Source organism: Halichoeres trimaculatus, unplaced genomic scaffold (assembly GCF_033239565.1).
Source record: "Halichoeres trimaculatus isolate MK-OKI-2021-1 unplaced genomic scaffold, fHalTri1.1 fHalTri1_scaffold_14, whole genome shotgun sequence".
Taxonomy (NCBI): domain Eukaryota; kingdom Metazoa; phylum Chordata; class Actinopteri; order Labriformes; family Labridae; genus Halichoeres; species Halichoeres trimaculatus.
In genome coordinates, this window is record NW_027437192.1 from 31943461 (window position 1) to 31958594 (window position 15134).

Sequence of the window (15134 nt, forward strand, 5' to 3'; positions counted from 1 at the left end):
AACGCTATTGTGGGGCAATGAAGGAACTAAATGACTTGTACTGAGGGCAGAAATGCTTTACAGGCATCCTAGTCTGGCATAGTGAAAAGGACAAACAAGCATGATATGTCCTCTTTAAGTATTCTTTGTGGGAAGTTTTATACCTTACTACATTTTGCATTCAGCATCAAATGCTGAGTAAAAAAGGGGATCCAAGTAAGGGTTGGGCGATTAATAGAAAAATAAATTAAAAAACCAACATTTAGAGCTTCTAACTGCTGGAAAACTGCCCTGACAGTTAGGGGTGGGTAAAAATATTGATGAATCAATGCAGCGCAATATTTCCTCTTCCAATTGGATATTGATTCAGCAAATCTTCCGAATTGATATTAAATTGGAGCAGCAGCATAACGCCAACTCCTTCACCTTCAAAGTCTGCCGTTTGGATTGCTTAATGCTCCAAAATGTGAGGTTACATGTCACGTATGTTCACGTGGGCATGAAAATTAAAAATCAAAGCATTTAAGTTAATATCAAATGAAATGGAATAAAATTGATACCGAATCCGTTCACAATCTAAAAAATCAAAATCCAATCAAATCGTGAGGTTCTAAGCAATACCAAGCCCTGACGGTTGTTAACAATTAATGTCTTTGCTATCGGACTAAAGTTTGGTTTTGGCAGGACTCGGCAGGTCACAACATGAACAGCTTGTACCCAAAAGTAATTTAGTGCCTGTTGTCTGGACACACTTTGGTTACAATAAAGATGATGTCCAACAAAAAGTAGGGAAATACCTTTCGTATAAGGTGAAAGTTATTTCCTACATTATCACCTCAGCATTAAAATGTTTTATTTTCCTTACAAGAAATGATTTTTATTCTTTTAATTTGTCCTTTTTTAGGGAATTTTATTTTCTTTTTACACAAAAGAATCAAAACAATCTCTTTGTGTCATCTTTTCTCTATTCAAGATAATCTGACTTTAATTTGATGGTATATGACATACAGGTTGTCCAGTGTTTCCCCTCACTCTTCATGAGCCTGTCCTTGACCTCACAGTGGCTCCCCCTGTAGCCCGATCAGGGCTTCAGAGCAGAACTCTGACACAGGAATTTGTGGAATGCAAAGACCACAGTCAGTGTTTGGGTACAACAACGTGACCAGGACAACATTCCTGGAAAAACAAACAAACACGGACCTCAACCTCTCACATCTCTTATCTCATGAGTCAACACGGCACAAACTTCCTGCTCAGTGTTTCCATCGAGCAGCAGTAGATGGAGACAAACACTCGTCATAAACACAACATGAAACCCAGCTGAAGTACAAAAATAAACGTGATGACTCAGAAAGATGCCAATCATATATCATCACGACTGAAAAAAACATACAAACACTAAAAATAACTCAACATGAGAAGACATGTTGGATGACTTTCCCCCTCAGATCAAAATAAAAGTCAATGTAACGTCTCTATTTTATCCACATCAGTATTAAAAACTCATCCTGTAAAGAGGAGAGCCAAAGAGGAAGCCCAGTTTCCAGAGGAAGTTCAGCTCAGCCAGAGACTGGACATGGATAAGCAGATCAAGCTTCTTTAATCCTATAGTTTCTTATTAGGTGATAATGAAGCCATGCCCTGATCTGTGCTGGCCTTAGCTGAACCAAACCAAGAACCTTACAGCTACAGTTTCAGCACAGGATATTCAGCCACTGAACAAGGGCATTTAACTCAATAAAAGGAGCTCAAATTTCACAAAACCCAACAAAAGACAGAAATCTAATACTCACAGATTAATTCAGACTGGACGGCCATTGATGTAAATGTAGCAAATGTACTCCAACAGTTCAACAAAAAAATTCCTCTGAGCCTGCTGAGTGTAAACTACACCTCGCTGTTGTTGGTGAACAGGTTCAGTGTTGAAATAGACACGCGGCCATGAGCAGCAGTGAGATAAACCAGCTCAGGTGACAAACAGGTGTGTCCTCTGAGTGTCAACCAATCAGACAGCACGATGAGTCACAGGGCCCACCCTCTAAACAGACAGCTCTGTGTGCAACCTGTGCTTTGTTGATGCAATACTCTGTGTCATCATGATGCCATGATACTGTAGCTGAGATAACATCAGTTTCACTTCCACCAACATCTACTTCTAAAATGTAAAACTGGAGATGAACTGACAGACTGTTTTCTGAAACAGAAGTGATGAACAGAAAATGAAAGGGGGTTCTCTTACCAGGATTTTCCATCACAGGTAGTAGAACTCAGCAGGCAGCAGCTCCTGAAACAAAAGAGCAGATTGCATCCTGAAGAAATGTTTGAGACGGTTTCAAACATTCAGAAAATAAATAAATGTGTCAAATTCATTTTCTCAATCAATTACTGTGCTTGTCTTGTTGTTGGACGGACAGACACAAAAGTGCTAAAAGGATGAACTGATCCCACCATCTTTGGCTGCTCGGTTTATGGGGATGATGGTTTTCTTCAGACTTGGAAAAGAATCAAGTTGTTCCTCAGATGACGGACCAAAGAGTTTCAGTCAAATGGAAAACTTGAGTTTTTATCTTTAAAAAGTTTCTGTTTTTACACCTTTATTCAGTCATGCCAGATGAACCTTCCCGATAAACTTGTCCTCAATCCTCAAACTCCCCAGTGTCTGTCCTCCTGTTAATCTGATATTACTAAACAGTATTCCTTCAGGTAACAGTAAGGTAACATTTGTTTGTTTTGTTTGTTTGCATTGTCGTTTCTGTGACATCACCCATCTGTTGCTGATACAGAGTTTAAAGCAAATTGTCTTTAAGGGCTATATTATTATGGCCCTACCTATAAATACACTTTGTATGTTAAGCACTAAATTAGATCAGTGTTTCTCAAATTGTGGTCTGTGGACCACTAGTGGTCCACCAGCACCGTATGAGTAAATTGTGTTTTCTTTTGTTTTCTTTTTAAGAAAGGGAGAAAAAAAGCAAGTTGTTGAGCTGCAATGAAAAACTGAAGTCTATTAATAAAGGTGCTATCATTGTATTTTTATTGTCTATAACAGGGGTCTGCAACCTTTACTTTCAATTCAATATACAATTATACTTTTGATATCTTGTTTTTTTTTATTTAAACATATAAAAAAATTGGAAATTTGCAAAAATGAAAGAAATGGAATTTCAAAAATTTGCGAAAAAAAACTAATTTTATTGGACTTTAAATAATTTGTGTTTATTTTTTTTTTAAAAAGTGTTAATTCTTTAAAATTTGCAAAAATTTCCAAAAATGATGATATATCAAAAATGCGCAGAAAACTAAATCAAAGATTATAAAACTTAAATTTAAATATTTGCAAAAATTTTACACATTTTTGATTTTATTTTGTGCCACTGTGTTTTATCAGCAATACTGTATAAGAAAAATAAAAATTCTTTATTTCAATAATATTTTTTTAAAGCTACAAGGAGCCACTGCTAAGGAATCAAACGGCCCCATGAGGCTCCAGAGCCACAGGTTGAGAACCCTTGGTCTATAATATATATATATATATATATATATATATATATATATATATATATATATATATATATATATATATATATATATATATATATATATATATATGTGTATATATATATATATATATATATATTTGCCCATTTACCTGTTTTTTAATGCTGTCTGTGTATAATCAACCAGAGACAACCAGATTTATGTCTCACTGTTTGTCACACACTTCCTGGGTATGGAGCTTTTATTCTTTATTATCCGGTGGACTTTCGCACCGGATTACTGAAGACTGTTAAACAACTGTTATTAGTGTTTTATTACACTGTTGGCACAGTATTTGTGAAAAACACTACTTTCTGAATAAAGAGAACAGAAGAAATAAGGTGTATGCTTAATGTCAAATCTATTGATTAACGGAAAAACCAAACCAAATAAAATATTATAATCAGCAGATTGACTATTAAAATAATGGTTGGTTACAGCCCTAGTGATTTGTAACATGTAATGAAGCAAGTTTATAATACATCAGTTTGCTATCCAAGCTGCTGTTGCGGGGTTATTCGGCTTGGTGCTCTGTGAGGTCTGTGAGAAAAAAAAAAATCACAAACACAGGGGCGCTCCCAGGATTGTGTAGCAGTTTAGGTCACATGCCCTTTGAGGTTAGCTCTAGTGGGTGGCCTGGGTTCCAATCAGTGGCCTCTCTAATGTCACTCTCACCCTATTTCCTGCTCTTCCCACTGCCCTGTCCTCTTTAAATAAAGACAGAAAAAGCCAGGGAAATAACCTAAAAATGATGTCACAGGTTATGAAATTGCACAACTATGAATCCAGAAGTGGCACTTTAAAACCACCATAGAAACTCTCCATGAATTCACCAAACCCAGATCAGCTGATCCTTAAGTTGCACTGCCAGGAAATCACAACAGTGGTTCTGGAGAGTAAAAACTTTGGAACTTCATTCTTTCCCAGTGGAAGTCTCTCAGAGCGCTGTGATAAACAGGCTGCTCTGTGCAGCTAATGAGGGTCCAGGAGGAAGCTGAACAAAAGCTTTGTTGTGTAATCCAAGAACAAAACACTGCACTAACTAGTTCACAAACAGAGTGAATTCATTCTGAAGTTTTCTGAAATTAAAAGGGAAAAAAAAATATCCCACAAGACAAAAGACCAAAAGTAGATCAGACCAAAGCTCAGTCTTTCTTCATCGGACTAATTACAAAAGTCTGCAGTATTTGATTTAAAGCCTGCCCCACAAAGCATCACACAGGAGACAGGTTTAAGAGGTACAAAGAAGATGAAGAGAAAGAAGCAGCTATGCTTGGAAAAAAGGCACCAAAGAAAAAGGTAAAAATATAAATGTAACTTGAAAACATAAGGTAAGTAAAATAAAAAATGTGTTAAGTAATCACTGCTACTGTGAAATATATAAAAGGAAAGGTCAATTTTGGAGTCATGTCCTGAGCCTGCAGTTAACGTCTGATATTGATGCTCATTTTTCAGTACTTGTATTTAAGTTTTTGACTTACAAAAATGTCTAAAAAGCATTGAAGTTCATGCGCACCAAGTATGTTGGGCAGTAGAACTGCACAGTTTGTTTTTGTAACAACTCGACTTCACCAAAAATTAATAAATGAGTTGCTGCTACACCTAGGCGGGTTTCTATGTCCTTGCCGTCAGCATATCTCCAGACCAACTATCAAAGACTCCAGGTACCTAATAAAGTAGCTCTAAACAAGCTGGTTAGGGAGGAACACATTTCAGTAAATGAAAAAACACATCAGACTGGAAGATAACAAGTATAATATTTCTCAATAAACTCAAAACTCTAATCCCATCCAACCTGGATTAATCTAAACAGAAAATACTCAGTTCCGACCATTGACTGTACAGAGTGGACGCTTTGCTCTGCCATTTACTATTGTACAGTTTTGAAGCAAAATGCGCCCGTCACAGACGCCGCCATTGGCAGTTGTTGTGCAGCCATGAGTCTGTGCAGTAGAGGCTATGAGAGAATCTGAATGGAGACGGGTGACAAAAATAATATTTTTCTTTGGAGAGTCTAACCGCTTCTTTGCTCTACATCCTGACATGTTTCGCAACCCCTGAAAAAAATACACAAAAACGGCAGCTGTCAATCATCATTAAATGTGACATTAAGCCTCATTTTTAACCTCTAATAAATAATGAAAAGGAAACTTTTCAGAAAAAAGAGGACCTCAATACAAGTCAACCAAATAATATTATCAAAACAACTCAACAATCGGATATGATTAATATTTCTACCAGGTGTATTAATTTTTGAAAGTTTGACCACAGCCCACCTGGAATGGCTGGGGGACATGGATTTTTGATACTTTTGATACTATACTGCAGCCAGCCACCAGGGGGAGCAGTTTTTGTGGAGACGTCACTAAGAGCCAAGCAAGATGACATCCATTTTATTTTTTACGATCCAGATGAAAACATAACTCCCAGTAATCCAGTAAATCCACAGTCTGAAGAGGGTCCTATCCCATTTGGAAGCAGTTTAAATCCAACAAAAAATACTTGGTGGGTAAAACAAAGGAGAACAGCTGCTTACAGCCACACAAACATGAGGTTGTCTCTCATGCTTTGATCCTCCAACACAGGCCGGAAGCTTATCCATTCGGGTCCTATTTCAAGGTTTAGGGCAGAAATTACCCCTACAGCAGTGTTTTTGTGCAGCAGTAGCCCAGAGCGCTCACACCAAACACCCCCTCCCTGCTCCTCTGCCGGTTTCCTCTGCACTCTGACGGGGCCATATTTTAATTGACCAAAAACACAAATAAACGGACTCCCACTGAAAAACTCTGATATCGGTCTGCATTCACGCTTTATTTAGAGAATTTTCAGTGCGTTACTTTCACTCAAAAACACAACTAAACAAGGCTTTAGTTCTCATCGTGTCGTAAAACGCCTCTACCTCCGCTGTGGAGCCACAGCTGGCTACGAGGCGCTCGCCGCTTAGAGTATCAGTCCACGCGCACGGCATGCCAGATATAAACAAACGCAGGTAGTCTGCCAGGACAAAGAGACACGATGAGAACTAGAGCCGTATTTAGCGGTGTTTTTGTGTGAAAGTAACAAGCTGAAAATTCTCTAAATAAAGTGTGAATGCAGACCAATATCAGATTTTTTCGGTGGGAGTCCGTTTATTTGTGTTCTTGGTCAAGTAAAATATGGCCCCGTCTGAGTGCAGATGTAGCCTGCAGAGGAGCAGGGAGGGGGTGTTTGGTGCGAGCGCCCTGGGCTTCTGCTGCACAAAAACACTGCTGTAGGGGTAATTTCTGCCCTAAACCTTGTGATAGGACCCAACTTGTTACATCCCAGAGTATCACTTTAAATGAGCTTGAATGGGAATGGTTTCTCACCACTATCATTCATGCGCTGACAAAATTGACTCAAAAACGACAAAATACATACACAAAAAAATATTTGGAAAATATTCCTTTCCCTGTGTTCATGAGCTGTCATAAGTCACTGTGCTGGCTCCCCCACCAAAACAGGAATATATACACACAAATGGAAAAATGCATTCTCCTCTGTCTGGGGCCTGCAACAAGAACTTTTCCTCTGTGGGCGTTACTATGTGAAATTGCATTTGAAGTGGAAACTAAAGCTGTTTTGACACAATGAATAGTATTATGATTCTGATATTAGAGATAGGCAGCCTCCAGTTAGGAGATCCTTATGTGATGACCTCATCATTTCAGCTGGTCTCATGAAGATTTAGTGCTGATTTTTGGAATGGACTGTTTTGATCAGTTCAGATTCAAGGATTTCTAGGAAATAAGAATATGTTGAGGTTTGAAACCTGCACATGTTTAGTCTGAACATCCAGAACTTTTACTTTATATCTGTGTTTAAGACATAGTAAAGCGAAACACGTCCTTTTATTGAAATTTTCTTCTTGCCCTTCTCAGGTGGTATCACACAAATCCAACACTGTGGAAATATGCACAGTCCTGCTGAGTGTATAAGTACGCTCTCAGATGAGTAGCCTACTGTGACGTAGATCTAAAAATGCAGAGTGTAAGGGATCTAAAACTACAGAAAACATCATTAAACTTGGCAAACACAGAGCCAAGAATTAATCAGTTCTTTCCTTTCAGAGAGCAGACATTAGGGAACTATTTAAATGCAAATTAGATTAAGAGCAGCATGTTATTAACCCACTGCGGTCAAACAATGACAGCACCAAGCAGGAAACAGGAAAGAGCACGTCCTTTAAAAACTTCCAAAGGGACAGAAATATTTCAACAAAAATGTGTTCATGACGAGCGATGAGGAATCCACCTGTGGCTCACTGATTCAACACACCAGGCTGATGAGTGGCTAATCAAGCTCAGCCTTGGATGTGTGTGTATGTAGTGTGTTTCTGTGTGTGTGGTTGTGTTTGGAGATATAGAATGAGACTGCTGCCAGAGATCTGGACAAACTGGTCACCAGTTTATCTTTCTCTTGCTAAAGCTCAAACGATGAAGTGTGATACATTCACACTCATTCATTTGCTGACTGAGTCATCATGTAAGTCCCGTTCCCTGTTATCAGCAGAGAAGGTGTGAGGACACTACTTCAGACCCAGACAGTCCACTGGATGACTTGGTCAGCTTTTCTGGTCCCGATCCTGATCCAGTTTTAAACACTGAATATCAGTGGATACAGAGTCTTGATCCAGTACTTAAGTGCTTCCTAAGATAATAGCTGAAAAGAAGGTAAGGAAGTTGAGCGAAATTTTTGTTTGGGGTTTTTCTATTAAACTTACTTGGGGTGACATTGCTGTAAACTCAGAATCAGTTTTACATGTTGTGCTCTATGAGACTCACATACTGAAAGCAAGGCTGCTCTGTAGATGATGTGCTATTCACAAAGTCAAATCTCAGCCAAGAACACACATAACAAACATCAATGCAGCTTTTTTATGTTACTTTTCACATTATCATTGAAACTTTGATTTGATTTTAACCAGAAAGTCCCTGCAAGGACTTTCTAAGTGATCTTAAAAGTATCTTGTGATCCACAATTGAAAATGAGATTATCTGCCGTAATATAGGTTATACCTAAATGCTATTTCTGAGCTTCCTTCCGGGGTCATCCAGGACCGGTTTGATTAATGTCTCAATAGCAACACCGGCTGATGGAGTTTAGGAGAGGGAAGAGAGATCTGTGTCTTTCTTTGCTGAAAACGTTTTCTGTGATTAATTTTGTAGTGATGGTGGACACTGGAGCCTAACTGTCAGACAGAAAAAGGACAGAAGAGCAGAAGAAAGAGAAACGGGACAGAGATAGAGCACAAGCTAAAACAAGGGCTAAACGGTTAGTGCTAATGTTGATTACAACCCACAGTCAGTAAAGTAAACTGAAAGGGAAGAACTGCTCTCCAGTAATTTGCTTCAAACCAATGTACACCTTGGTCTACTAATATTGCATTTAATGACCTATGCTGCGATCAGTCAGCAGGAGGAGCTCTCAAACTGATGCCTTCACAGTAAGGGAACACTTCAGGGGCTCATTTTCCAGACCATGGGCTCTAATTTCGTGGCACAGCGCAGGGGGCGCCAGCCTGGCGCACCCTGCACAGTGTTAATTTCGTGCGGTGATCAGGGAGCAGTCAGACCAATCAGACGCTGCACCTCGGCTGCAGGGGATTTAAAGGTGAGGAGAGGCGCTCATTTGATTGGTGAAGACAGCGCTCGGCAGTGTAAAACCCACTCACGGCTTTTCTCCTCCCTCTCTGCCATTTGCGAGGGGGGAGGCTTGGACGCGCACCTCTGCGCCTCTCTTCGCCTCTCTTCGCCTTGACTGCGCCTCTCTTGGCACTGCAGGAAACTTGCAAAGTGCGCCAGTCAGGCCTTGTCCACGCGGCGAAGGCCGGCGCAGAGCAGGTGCGCCTGCACTTGCGCCTGCACTTGCGCCTGGTCTACGAAATTAGAGCCCTACATGTTCATATTAATAATTGTATAATCACTGGTACATTATTTCATGACTAATGTGTTGTTCAGATGTATTTTCATAGTTTATCCTCTCATTGTATCAACTGCTGGTCTTAACTGGGACTTGGCTGGAGATATAAATAAATATAACAGGACATTAGTGCCTTAACCAGTCTCTGTTAATAGTATAGAAATAAAAGAATATGAATGATAACAAATACTTCTGGGTTCTGCTGGTATCTAAACACTCCTCACAGAGCTCTGCAACCAGGAAGGAAGTGTTTTCACTCAAGATGATCTCTTATCTGGATCTTAACCTGCTTCAGAACAGCTGAGGTGTGGAGCACTGGTTACCTTGGCCGTGTGCCATCGTAACAATTAAACCAATGATGCAAACAGGTTAACCCAGAGGTTACGTGGAGTAGTTATGAAGTCAATCACACATGAAGGAGGACACCCAGCGAAGAGCACTACTGTCTGAGATGTTGTGTGTCAGATAAAAGCTGTCAGCCGACTGCTTCGTGTGCTACGAAATCTGAATTAAAAATGATTAACAGGAGAGAGATAAGGTCACCTACTTCAACAGGCCACAAAGCCACAGCTTTAAGGAAGTAATGATGGTGTAAAGATCAGGATACTGAGCACTGATAAGCAGATGACACTGACAAACAGACAAAATATGTGCTTTACCCTTGTGAACACCACTGTCACTATGCAAAGACAGCCCTGCCCTCATTGGTCAACACTAGTGGGTGTGGCTAAATGATGATGCCGACAGGAAAAAGCTCCAATCAGCAGTTCAAGGCTGAACTTTGGAAGGTCAAAAGTCCCTTTAGAACAAAGTGATGCAACCCATCCTGTGTGACTAAGCAGACTGGTATAAAAGGAGAGTGTGGACTTCTCCAAGTTCCCCTGACACTCTGTACACATTCAGCTTTATTTAGCTTTGAAATGTACTCTTCCTCGGCTGACTTACCTCTAATGAGGCTCATCGATCACTGATAAAATGTTGTCTCGTTCTGCTGTCCTTGCAGTTTGTGGCTCGTAGTTCCAGCAGCAAAGTAATTAGAGGAATCCTGGAAGATATATGAACAGAGAGATGTGTTTAACAGGAGGTCAAACTCTCTTTTAGCAAACCCTCAGCCTGAAAATAAAACCTCATTTAATCAGATGGACTTTTAGTGCTTGCTGTTTTCTCAAGTTGTATTACAGATCTCTCTTTTTTAAGAGAGTCATCCTGACAGATGAAAACACACTTCATAAGCTCAGTCCACAAACACAAACCAGAGCAGCTCTATCTGACACATTTAAAGCAGCTGGTGTGCTTTCTACAGCACACAGCGCTCTCCCTGGTCAGCTTTGGTTGGACTGGTTTGGCAGGTTATTGGCTGTAATGTACACACGGCACATGCTCAGCAGCTGCAGGCAAGACTGTAACTGCATGCCGCTCATCACTTTAAATAGTCCATTTGAAAGACTCATGTCTGCCAGTGTTACATATGTGTCACTGCTGCTTTGTCTCTCCTGTGTGAAATAAAATATAGATCCAGACTCAGGGTTTTATTATTATTGTAAGAGTGAGAAGAATGTGCACGTCAAACACATTGCAAAAGACTCAATGAGTTTCAATGAGCATTAGAACATTTTAGGAAAACTTGCAAGACCTGGTGTTGAAAAGAGCAGCTCTGCTGGAAGTAACAATTTGATATTCAGGAAAGACAACTCAAACAACAGACTTAACGACTCAAACATCCTCTGCTGGACGTCCATCAAAAAGCATAGAAGCTCAGTTTTATTTGGTTTTAAGAGGTTTTTCTGAGATCTCAAGTTCAAAAATGGTCAAACAGTGTTCATGAGGTACATGTGACTCTGACACAAAGTATCCTGAGAGTCTGGGTGACAGGGTGTGTTTTTAACCCTTTTCTCAGACAGATCTAAACAGAGAAAAGTTTCTTCTTTGGATAAAGTTGAGCAGTAGAGCAACATCAGCTCTGTGTGAATCAAATGAAGAAGGATGTCTCCATCTGCTCTAAGGTCAGCTGACATCGTATCTGAGGCAGCAGATTGTGACTTTGCTGTAAAGAAATATAAAGTTATCTTTAACACTAGAACCACCACTGCAGTCTGACGGACTCTTTGGGATTTTCTCTAATGTTAGCTAAAGTTAGCCTAACGTTAGCTCCTAGCTGTGTTGTTCATCATGTCTCTTTGTTTGTTGGGAGTTCTTTGGCCTGTTTTGTTCTAGTTTTTGTTCTTTGGTGATAGTACATCATTGTTTGCTGTTGTCCAAAGAGCTCTAGTTAAGCTAACGTTAGCTTCTGGAGCTTAGCTTCATTAGCTTATCTGTAATAGCTGAGACAACAAAGGTTGTCAAACATTGTGCTGAATGGTTCAGTGTAAATCCTGTAGCTCCAAACTACCGTATTTCCCACACTATAAGGCGCTTCGGAGTATAAAGCGCACCTTCAATGAATGGCCTATTTGAAAACTGTTTTCATATATAGGGCGCACCGCATTGTTAGACGCATAGAGTAGAAGCTATGGTACTGGCTGGGGTTGTGTTACGCATCCGCTAGATAGAGCTGCGCTAAAGAGAATGTCAACAAAACAGTCAGATAAGTGAGTCAAACTCAGGCTACATCCACACGGAGCTGCACATTTTCCTATCCAATTATTTTCTGTGCCGTTTTAAACAAAAACAAGTGCGCTGTAGAGACAAAGCTGTTTCTGCCGTCCACAAAAGCCGTTTCCAGAGATCAGTTCATATGCCAGAGCTTTGGGGGGCGCTGTATTGCTCTGACAATAAACAAGAGAAGAAGCCCAGGCCAGCCTGTGAGCTAATGTTAGCACTTGGCAGAATTCCTCTTTACAGGTTCTTACTGCTTACCGCTGTTACTACGGTAACAGAGACACACTCTTGGTAAAGATGGTAAAAAGGAGGTTATATTTTTGTCCTGACCAATGCTGATCCTCTGTCTTGTTGTCTGAGATGCTGATGCTAACCAGATGCTGTTTATCAGGTTTGCTCTGGGAGCTGTAAATTTAGTCTGTAGCTGAAGCTTTTTTATCAAGCTTCTCAACAATAAAATGATTTATATCTCCCTCCAATGTGGACTTTAGAGACTTTTGGTGACTGAAAGATGATCTGTGATCTTTCTGTCTCCAAAAATCTCCAAAAATGAAATGTCTCCTACTGTGACACCTGCCATAGCACCTGTCACTGAATGTTCACTGTTTGTCTGAGTGTGGCTTAGCCATAGGTTAGTTTGTCTTCTTTTAGGTTCAGGGTAAATCCCGCCATCTCACATTTTAAACGCGTCAGCTGAATTAACAGCATAGTTTGAAATGTACATAATGTATCATTTAAAACAGGATGTTACTGCTGTTTGCTTTACAACAGACATGTGAAGCTTTGAGATGTCGTCACATGTCATTGCTGAGCCTCGCTGAAATCTGGATTGATTCCTCCACCTTCCAGTCAATGTGTTCAGTACACGAAAAAAAAAGATTATATGCAAGTTTTAATGCTAGCATGGTCACTCTGAACTCAAAGTTACCAGTTTCTCCATAACCATCATAATCTTGTTATCCTCATGGATTTAATAGAATTTTCCTTCTGATTTATCCATTCATTTTCATCTTACTTTTTAAAAAAAGAAGTTTGGTCACAAAAACACAATTATTAATAGAAGAAGAAATATTACTGGATGTAATTAATCCAATTTTATCATTTAAGGCTCGATCCATTCATTATTCATTGTGTCTGTCCTGCCCACAGACGGAGAGAAGTTGATCTGCGTCTGAACTAACAAATAATTCACCAGACAAAGTTCAGCAACGCTCTCAGATATCCTCACACAGCAGCTCAGGTGAGCTCAGGCTCTGAAATGCAACAGCTAGCTGGTGCAGGCTGGCAGTAAAAGCAAACACAAAGCTGGGTTAATGTGCAGCACTTTGTTAGCACACAAGCCACTAAAGTAGAGCAGCTGAGCCGGTGGCCTCTGTCCCTGTATTGTAATGCGGGAGCCCTCAGGACACCACGTGAGCATGTACAAACAGGCACAAACAGGCACACAGGTTCACACCCAGTCCTGTCATTATTTCACAGAGCATCAAAGGTCCAGGAAGGAGAAAGCTGGGCCAAGCTTTCCTTCATTACTCACATATATGGAAAACAAGCCCACATGGACATTCTCAGAATAAGCAGGCGGTGAGCGCAATTTATGAACAGTCGACAAATTGGCAGCCAGATTTTCAGGTTTGGTAACAGGATCTCAGAGTGGGATTACAGCGGTATACACTTTCACATGAGTGGAAGTGCAGGCCTACTTGTATTTCTGATGCAGGTGAGGCCTCATTCCTTTTCACTCTGCAACAACTAAACACTGGACACAAGTTCCACGGATAACAAAGCATTATTGATTCAATAAAACTTTTAAAACATAGAGTCTATTGTGCTGCCATCCATGTTTTAATGAAACTGATGAGAGTCAAAAATGAGGTTATTAAAGATATGACACTTAAAGAGGGATTTTTTTTTTTTTTTTAAGGCTTTAAGTAGCTTATGGGCTAGGACCATATGAATTTACCCGATCTCATTTCAAACGCAATTCTTTGATTTTGCCAATTTTTTGCAACTTTAAGCTTTATTTTTTTTCTGAAAAAAAAAAAGGGATGTCTCTCTTTTTTGTCTGAAACACTTTGTTTTTGCTGCTGTCTCTTTGAGACTTTGTTTTTGCTTGACATGTCCACAAAGTCCACACAGCTGTGTGCAGATGAATGACTTAATTTTGGCAGCCTTGCCCTCTAGGTCCTTTTCCAGTGGAATTCACCTGCTATAAATCTATGTAAATTTCAAACTTCCACATGTAGACTCCCTACTTAAAAAAGGAGCTCCTTGTATCAGAAGCACAAAAATTGCTGGCATTTATCACCGTGTTAACCGTGTGTTGAACAATTCCTGGTGTGAAATAGTAGCCAAACTCAGCAGAAAAGCAGATAAGCAAAATAAAAAAAGTATGTATTTTGAACAACTTCTACTGTAGTGTAGTACTGTGGTGGGTATGCGTTTCTGATACACTGACCCCCAGAGGTTTGGGAATGAAATGGATGCCATGCAGAGCGTTAAAAAAAAAAGCCACACATGTTCTCTCATGCTGATTTTACGCGTCTCACTCCTGTCTGTAACATTCGTCTGGAAAGAACGACCCAGCCTTAAGGCTTCCTGCTCCACCCCCCTACACTCTAACTGGCCAGTTCTCTGAAGGCCGGTTGGGGTAGAGCTATAGGCAGACCTTGGTGTTCGAGGCCCACGCCTCCAACCAGGCATACACCAAGTTAGGAGCTTCTCATGTGATGACTTCATCATTTCTGCAAGTCCTACAAGGATCTCGCCAAGATCTCGAGATTTTACCATTTATTGATCTGACAGAAAGCTTTACCTTTGATTAGAGCATAATCCTAAAATTTTCTGCATAAGACGCACTTGTTAGACCCTTCTGAACAAGTAAAACAGAAGCTGAATCCTTTTCACCAATGAACCACTCTAAAATGTTGACAGATATTACAGTGTATTATGGCATTTGAAGATGTAGGCGAGTACTTGCCAATACCAAGTACCGATACTTGGTACTTGGTATATGAGGTAGCGATGAAATATTCAGCAAATTGGCAATGAGTCCCTGCTTGCACAAGCCAAAAACAAGCACT

The 15134-nt window shown here is 40.1% G+C and overlaps 1 protein-coding gene across 2 annotated transcripts in view; it reads right to left on the reverse strand.

Annotated features, from left to right (window-relative positions):
- Positions 1 to 15134, reverse strand: part of phactr4a (phosphatase and actin regulator 4a) — a 68373-nt gene that overhangs the window by 45097 nt on the left and 8142 nt on the right. For both annotated transcript variants that reach the window (XM_074686724.1, XM_074686725.1), the window contains exons 2-3: positions 10402 to 10501; positions 2219 to 2263 (exon numbers count right to left, since the gene is read on the reverse strand). In XM_074686724.1, coding sequence (XP_074542825.1) covers positions 2219 to 2231 — 13 coding nt within the window. In that variant the 5' untranslated portion in view covers positions 2232 to 2263; positions 10402 to 10501. The remainder of the gene's footprint in view (positions 1 to 2218; positions 2264 to 10401; positions 10502 to 15134) is intronic.